This window comes from Schistocerca gregaria, chromosome 1, assembly GCF_023897955.1.
Source record: "Schistocerca gregaria isolate iqSchGreg1 chromosome 1, iqSchGreg1.2, whole genome shotgun sequence".
Taxonomy (NCBI): Eukaryota; Metazoa; Arthropoda; class Insecta; order Orthoptera; family Acrididae; genus Schistocerca; species Schistocerca gregaria.
The window spans coordinates 300,619,771-300,628,341 of NC_064920.1; the positions used below are offsets into that span (position 1 = coordinate 300,619,771).

General features: G+C 43.8%; 1 protein-coding gene across 1 annotated transcript in view; it reads right to left on the reverse strand.

Annotated features, from left to right (window-relative positions):
• The window catches only part of LOC126342056 (peptidoglycan-recognition protein SA-like), a 67,847-nt gene extending 67,108 nt beyond the window's left edge, over window positions 1-739 (reverse strand). Inside the window, exon 1 of the mRNA XM_050001823.1 lies at window positions 608-739. Within this exon, the coding sequence (XP_049857780.1) occupies window positions 608-659 (52 nt within the window). The 5' untranslated portion in view covers window positions 660-739. The remainder of the gene's footprint in view (window positions 1-607) is intronic.
• Between the last annotated feature and the right edge of the window lie 7,832 nt (window positions 740-8,571).

Sequence of the window (8,571 nt, forward strand, 5' to 3'; positions counted from 1 at the left end):
GAGATCTTTTACAAAACCTCTCAAGCGCATTCAGAATTTGTCTTTGACCACGTGGAATTGTTATACGAAGCTGTAGCAGGCTATGGGCGATACCTAGACTTCTTTAGGAACTTTAACAATAAATTTTCAAATGCTGAAGAGGCACATTTAGTAAGGACATCGAAAGAATTTAACTGGGAACGATAAAACTAGTTATGTGGTAAAACACAGTAAAAAAAATTAAAATGTAAATCTGTTAACGTTACCCATTGCGTGTCGTAGCATGAGCTATTTCATTTACCGAGTACGGACAGTAGCACCATTACAAGTCCGCCACTTTTGATTTTTTTAATAACAAAATATTGATATGAAAAACAACTACTTTTCCTGAAAGAGTTCTCGTTTCGATTTAAGTACTGCGGTAATTAGGTTTGTTTGTAATTCTGCAGATAGACATACAGAAATAATCAACACTAACATCAAAATACCGAACTTGTACGGCCAGCCTACTGATACCACAGAACATGGCATAACTGAAATAAACATTGGATTGTTAGTCACAGAGTAGATCGTTATCAATTTTACTCATGACGCTAGCGGTGACGCTGCGTAAAGAACTTGTACTCACGGGCATTAGCCGCTGCGAAGAAAGCCAAGAGGATTGCCGCTACGTAAGCCATGTTTTCGCCTCACTGTTTCCGCGTCCAAACTGAGCGCCAGCCCGCCGCGCGACCTCATGTCACCGTTAGCTAGTTCCACTTACATCAGCCGCGGCGCTGCGGTCGCTTCCCAATGCTGCCGTTCGCAGAACTCTGTTGACGCTTTGCTCTTTAATTTTTCCTGGCAGCTATAAGCAAGACAAGCATCTGAGAAACGTAGGCATCTCTATTTCGCGGTAACATTGATAGGCAGCTGTTACAAATTTTTAGGCTTCTGAGGTATCGTTCGACGGCTATTTGGGTAAAATAAAAAAAAGGTCAGATACAAATGTAAAGTATAGGGGCTGCACACCTAGTCAGACTTATGATTCTTTTGCCACTCGTCGCTTCTAGCAATCGCTTTTCGAATTGAAAAATGGCAAATTGTTAACTATGTGTGGATTCCACGTCAGTCAATTAGCCCCCTGTATATCACTGCGTACATCAGATCACGAGCCTGAGAGAGTATATTGTATGAGTAAGAAAGTAGAATGTATGCGTGCCAACGAGTAGACTACTATGTCAGTGGTTAACAAAGATAATAGAGAGAGCATATCCATCCAGTCTGCCGTGAGATGTCGTTGGCACAGTTCAGTAATCCTTTGCATTCGTATAATTATTGTATTTGTAATGCCTGATGTTTTTCCTACATTTCTCATGTCTAGTTATGTAGTTAAATATTTTATTATATCTAGTACAACAGTTCCAATTTGGAAGCAAAAGGGTAGCCCAGTACACACAATGACGGTCTTGGAACTCGTGATCGGTTATGGGATCCGACAATTATGCCTTACCACCAGTCAATATGGATCCGTGAAGGCTTTGGGATGATAGAATCTATCCATGCTGCTCGCTTGCTTATTGAAAACACCCTATTGAAAAACACCTTGACCTCGAAAAGGCATTTGACCGAGTGCCACAGGAGGTGAATTGGCTTGCCCTACGAGAGCATGGAGAATCTGAAGAATAAACAAGATGGGTCAGACTGCCCTGCCATGAGCCGAAGAGACGGATGCAACCAGGTGCTGGACTATAAGGCAATTTTGCTCTTTCTGTAGTAGTACATGAAGAATCTGCAGCCGGCCGCGATGGTCTTGCGGTTCTAGGCGCGCAGTCCGGAATCGTGCGACTGCTACAGTCGCAGGTTCGAATCCTGCCTCGGGCATGGATGTGAGTGATGTCCTTAGGTTAGTTAGGTTTAAGTAGTTCTAGGGGACTGATGACCACAGCAGTTGAGTCCCATAGTGCTCAGAGCCATTTGAACCATTTTTAGGATCTGCATTCTAGCCTCTCCTGCTTATCACAGTCATGGATACGGTTACAAGAAGTCTGCAGAAAACCGCAGCCTGGACGTTACTCTATGATGATGAGGTGCTGTTATTCTCTTAAGATAAGACTGACCTGCAGTGTTAATTCTAAGCCTGAAACAACAGCCTTGCTCAAGTATGTCTACGACTCAAAGAAAACGGAGTGTCTCATCACAGACTTGAATGACCCGCGTACAATCAAAATCGATGGTTTGACCTCCCAACAACAAGGACTTCTAAGTACATAGGCCCGAAAACTGCTGCTGATGGAATTCTCGTCTCAGAAATCTCTAACCGCCTGAGCAGAAAATGGGTGAAATGGCGTTCGGTAAATGATGGACTCTAGAACCGAAAGATTCCAAACAAGCTCATGTCGAAAGTATAGCGATCTGTAATCCGTTCAGTTGCACTGTATGTTGCCGTCCAACTAAAGAAGTGGAGCAACGGCGTGGCATCACGGAAGCAACGATGTTCAAGTGGACTCTGGATTAATACTACAAGAGCATGTCACAAATGATTAATTTCGTAAGTTAGATGGAGTAGCACGAAAAGCAGACAAGACGAAAGAAAGCCGTCTAAGATGGTATGGGCAAGTTGTTATAAGCAACGACAGTGGCAAAGGTTGGTTTTAGTTATCGAGGAGATGGTAAACAGCCCGTGGCACTCGACACGCTGCACACATGTTTCAAGATGTCAGGCACAAGATCGGATAAAATGGTGACAGAGAGCTAAACCAACAGGGCCTGTCAGCATGCAGTACAAACGCTAATGAAGAAGGAGACGGTATTTCCCTTTCTGTGTACTTACCATATTTAACTTTACTTAATTTGTGTTACCTTTCTTGTATGTGAGGCTCACCACGCTCTACTTCTAAAATTGTGTGAAGTAGACCAATACGGGTGACTCTATCCCAAGTATGTACGTTTAAAGGTTTATATTCTGCAAGTTCTCTTTTATTCTGTCAACTAAACAATCAATGGCTGCTTTGTGCTTTGTATTTTAATTACGTACTATCTTACATGTAATGCAGGCAGGCGAAACTGCATAGTAGTGAACAATGTGGAATATAAGGATGGTTCAATACTAAAGGAACAGCCAGTGCGGCAAATTGAAATGATCCAAGATAGCCAGTACCACTTAAAAATCCTCAGCAGCGGTCCTGTCTGCTTTCGCTTTATGCAGGTAGATCATGGTTGATTTTTATTTAAGATCGGGAAAAGACGTCAAACAGGATCAGAGAAGTTTATCAGGATTATTGTACTGTCTTTATGAAGTATCTAATCGAAACAACGTCCATTGGTTAGTTAACAGCTGCAATAAGTGGTCAGTTTAACAAGTGATAAACTTTTCTTGATGCTATTAACGATTTACAGTTGATGGGTCTTAAAAGTGTAGAAACCAAAATCTACACTACTGGCCATTAAAATTGCTACACCAAGAAGAAATGCAGATGATAAACGGGAAATATATTATACTACAACCGACATGTGATTACATTTTCACGCAATTTGGGTGCATAGATCCTGACAGATCAGTACGCAGAACAACCACCTCTGGCCGTAATAACGGCCTTGATACGCCTGGGCATTGAATCAAACAGAGCTTGGTTAGCGTGTACAGGTATAGCTGCACATGAAGCTTCAACATGATACCACAGTTCATCAAGAATAGTGACTGATGTCCTGCGACGAACCAGTTGCTCGGCCACCTTTGACCAGACGTTTTCAATTGGTGAGAGATCTGGAGAATGTGCTGGCCAGGGCAGCAGTCCAACATTTTCTGTATCCAGAAAGGCCCGTACAGGACCTGCAACATGCGGTCATGCATTATCCTCCTGAAATGTAGGGTTTCACAGGGATCGAATGAAGGGTAGAGCCATGGGTCGTAACACATCTGAAATGTAACGTCCACTGTTCAAAGTGCCGTCAGTGCGAACAAGAAGTGACCGAGATGTGTAACCAATGGCACCCCATACCATCACGCCGGGTGATACGCCAGTGTGGCGAAGACGAATACACGCTTCCAATGTGCGTTCACCGCGATGTCGTCAAACACGGATGCGACCATCATGATGCTGTAAACAGAATCTGGATTCATCCGAAAAAATGACGTTTTGCTATTCGTGGACCCAGGTTCGTCGTTGCGTACACCATCGCAGGCGCTCCTGTCTATAATGCAGTGTCAAGGGTAACCGCAGCCACGGTCTACGAGCTGATAATCCATGCTGTTGCAAACGTCGTCAAACTGTTCGTGCAGATGGTTGTTGTCTTGCAAACGTCCCCATCTGTTGACTCAGGGATGGAGACGTGGCTTCACGATCCGTTACAGCCATGCGGATAAGATGCCTGTCTTCTCGACTGCTAGTGATACGAGGCCGTTGGGATCCAGCACGGCGTTCCGTATTACCTTCCTGAACCCACCGATCCCATATTCTGCTAACAGCCATTGGATCTCGACCAACGCGAGCAGCAATGTCGCGATACGATAAACCGCAATCGCGATAGGCTACAATCCGACCTTTATCAAAGTCGGAAACGTGATGGTACGCATTTCTCCTCCTTACACGAGGCATCACAACAACGTTTCACCAGGCAACGCCGGTCAACTGCTGTTTGTGTAAGAGAAATCGGTTGGAAACTTTCCTCATGTCAGCACGTAGTAGGTGTCTCCACCGGCGCCAACCTTGTGTGAAAGCTCTGAAAAGTTAATCATGTGCATATCACCGCATCTTCTTCCTATCGGTTAAATTTGACGTCTGTAGGACGTCATCTTCGTGGTGTAGCAAATTTAATGGCCAGTAGCGTAGTTCTATCAGACAGCGCACCCACCAAAGTTTCGTGGCTAGTGGTGTGACGCGTGGTGTGGCGAATACGTTGTGCATACAGTCTGCAACTTGCAACAAACACAGCGTGAATGTAACAGCACCTACAGGACTGACGTGGTGTGTGTGAGTCGTATAGTCTGCCACGCCACTGCCCGGTGAATGCTGCGAAATTCCACGTTTGGCACGCCTCACATCTATTCTAGTGATACTTTACTAACATCTCTGCTGTGTTGTGCGGTTCTCCCTGTACCCAGAAAAATGAGACCTATCCTGAATGCAATATTCATTCTTTTTTTTTGTATTGCGCAGAAATATTCATCTATTCATGATTACTAAATACGCTCAGGATACAGCGTGGGACAGATTACTAGTCATATGTCGCAGATACTTACAATAACTGAAATTAATTTAATTTATTTGCGGAATGCAAAGAACACACAGAACTAAATAAATATATGCAACGTGGTTTTCTATAAAACTTGGCTGCAAAAGTTTTTAATAATTTGTTGAATGTAGATCCTTTCGACACGGAGCTAAATACATTTGTTCTACAAGAAAATACTTCCACGTGGGCTGAGATAGAAACTGCAAAACAGATATATCGACCCCATCGCATTGTTTGTAGGTCTCTGTTGGTTTCCTGGATTTGAAATGAGTAAATTACACTGTAGGAAATACTGCAACCAGCCACAAGTTTTCTTGAAGTGATTTTACTATACCATTACTAGTTTCAGACCTGAGCCCATCGTCGGATGGTAACGTTGATTTCTTGCAAGTTTTACATTTGTACCTTCCTGAAAAGCTATGCTTTACATGCTATAAGACAGAAGTTCGATTTTCTTTTACAATCGATACTGGTCCATCAACTAAACTGACGTCTGCTCATGTATCATTAGCGATCGTAAAAGATAGCCAAATCTTAGTCTTGTATTTTGTAAAGAACGGCTTTTCAGGGAGACACAAATGTAAAACTTGCATCTGACGATTGATTCAGGCTCTAAACTAGTAATGGTAAAATAAAATCATTTCAAGAAAACTGGTGGCTGGTTGCAGTATTTTCTACAGTGTAATTTACGAAAAGAGCTGCGGTGTTCTCCAACCGAAATGGGTTAAATAATGTTCAAACGAGTAGCAACAAGTGGGTCTACATGGTACCTTACAAATGATTCTGCATTAACTGAGCATCTAAAATTGGAAAAGGATGGTCCACTCTTTCATCACAATAAATCAAACCTATCCCTCTTCATTTTGTAAAATGACTGAAATCTTTCGGAGTACTCATGCAACACCCTAAAATCACTATATTTGAAGAAGACGTGGTGCCGCGTTACTAATACCGTGTCTCTTCTATTGGCGTTGAGTCACGCGTATGCCAAGTCACTGCCATGTATGTGCCATGCCAGGGGACACACCACTTGCTACGCCACGTCAGTGGGCCGGTCGGTGTGGCCGAGCGGTTCTAGGCGCGTCAGTCTGGAACCGCGCTACCGCTACGGTCGCAGGTTCGAATCCTGCCTCGGGCATGGATGTGTGTCATGTCCTTAGGTTAGTTAGGTTTAAGTAGCTCTAAGCTCTAGGGGACTGATGACCTCAGATGTTAAGTCCCATAGTGCTCAGAGGCTTTTTTGAACCACGTCAGTGGGAGTCCTGACTTATCTTCACATGCGCTTTACGAAAGAACATCACACTTATTATAATCGTCGTGATCCTCACCATCATCTGCCATTTGATATTCATTTTTGAATAACAGCTGCCACTAGTCTTTTCTATTTGTTGCAGTTTTCATCCATAGAATTGTAGCGAAGGTTGGAACTTTAATAGTGGCAACTATTTCTTTACAGCTCGTACAAAATAGATACGTGTTTTAAAGTTTTACTGATCTTCAAACTAGTCACCAGCATTGTGTAAAAGCCGTTGCCAGCGATGTGGAAGTCGTAAGATACTCTTACCAGTGCCAGTTGTGTTGACAGTTCGAGCGGCCCGGTCTATTGCCCGACGAATTTGTAGCAGTTCTGAAGCGAAAGCCGTGAAGTATTTCCTTCAGTTTAGGAATCGAGTTGAGCTTACGAGGGGTTAAGTCAGGGGAGTGCATTAGGTAGTATAGTACTTAGCAGCCCCATCAGTCAAACAAATCAGTAACAGTTTGCACTGTACGTGCTTGAGCATTGTCCTGCAGAAAGTGTCATCACTTCTGTCTCTAAGCTGGTCGTAAGTTGTGTTCCAAAAATGAACAGCATAGAGACAGAAGTGATGGCACTTTCTGCAGGACCTGACCATCATTTTGCAGGACAATGCTCAAGCACGTATAGTGCAAGCTGTTACTGATTTCTTTGACTGATGAGGCTGCTAAGTGCTATACCACCTACTGCACTCCCCTGACTTAAGCGCCGGCCGCGGTGGCCGTGCGGTTCTAGGCGCTCAGTCCGGAACCGCATGAGTGCTACGGTCGCAGGTTCGAATCCTGCCTCGGGCATGGATGTGAGTGATGTCCTTAGGTTAGTTAGGTTTAAGTAGTTCTAAGTTCTAGTGGACTGATGACCTCAGTGTTAAGTCCCATAGTGCTCAGAGCCATTTGAACCATTCCTCTCCACATAAACAATCCACTTACATTTGATTTCCATTAAGATCGTAATTTGAGTTCCGCTCCATTTCCTTTCATCACGATTGAGTTTAAACGTTACATAAGCACAGAAGCCCGTGCGTGATTTGTTGGGACAGTTGAGATCATCACCCGGTAAAAAGAAAAAGGAAAAAAACCCGCTTGTCGTACAGGCCTTGAAGGTTCAAATTATGTCGACCGTCCGCCGTGTCGCTCTGTGCCACGCGGGGTCGTGCGGATTCAGTTCGGAGAGCCACGTTGTCAGCACGCCGCTCCCCCGAGCGTTTTACCAACTTTACACACGTTGGAGCTCTATCAAGTAGCTCCTCCGTTGGCATCACGAGGCTGACAGCACTTTGTATCGGTCCTTCCTTGGCAGTATCGGAAATCGAACCCGTGTTCCCCGTATGGCACCCATCTGTGATGGGCACTGAGCCACGGTTCACCATATAGTAAGCCACTACGAAAGTTCACGTGTAAAAGCGCTCAGTGCCACAGTTACTGACTTCATACCACGAGAAGATGCAGAGAAAAATTTCATCTCACTATCTGCTGCCACACTGCCATTCTTACAACCAGTAAGCAACACAGATATATTCTGTGTTGTTCTCTATATGATGCAGTGGATTAGCCATTATACATCTCCTAACGAGCCACGAATTTTAGATTCATGATTCTATTGAATCATTTTTCTTCCAGGTTATATATAACAGTATTCCTCATCTTTGGTCGCTTTTGGTACTATTTTTCCAAATACTCACAAGGAACACCTTGAATGCGAGGTCGCAAAAGACCAGTGATGTTTACGGTATTCGACCCCCCACAGATTGTCTACCACGCAATAACAATGTTGTCTGCTAATGGCAATAGGGCCGAGATTGGAGGGATCCTCTTGTCAACACAGCATAAGGTTACGCAGCGTAGATGAACTGCTTTGACGACGAGCAACTCACAACGGTGCTACAGTGCTAGTGGTTCTGAAAACAAAGCAGAACGATGCCAACGATAAACAATGTAAACTTTGCATTATATTTGTAATAATTGTTGCCAAAGTTGGCATTTCTTCAGAAAGTACACAATGAATTTCGCAGAGAGAGAAATAAGTGGATATGAAATGTCAGCGTTTTTGCAAGATGAATCAGCGGAATGTGGGGTGTCGTAGAC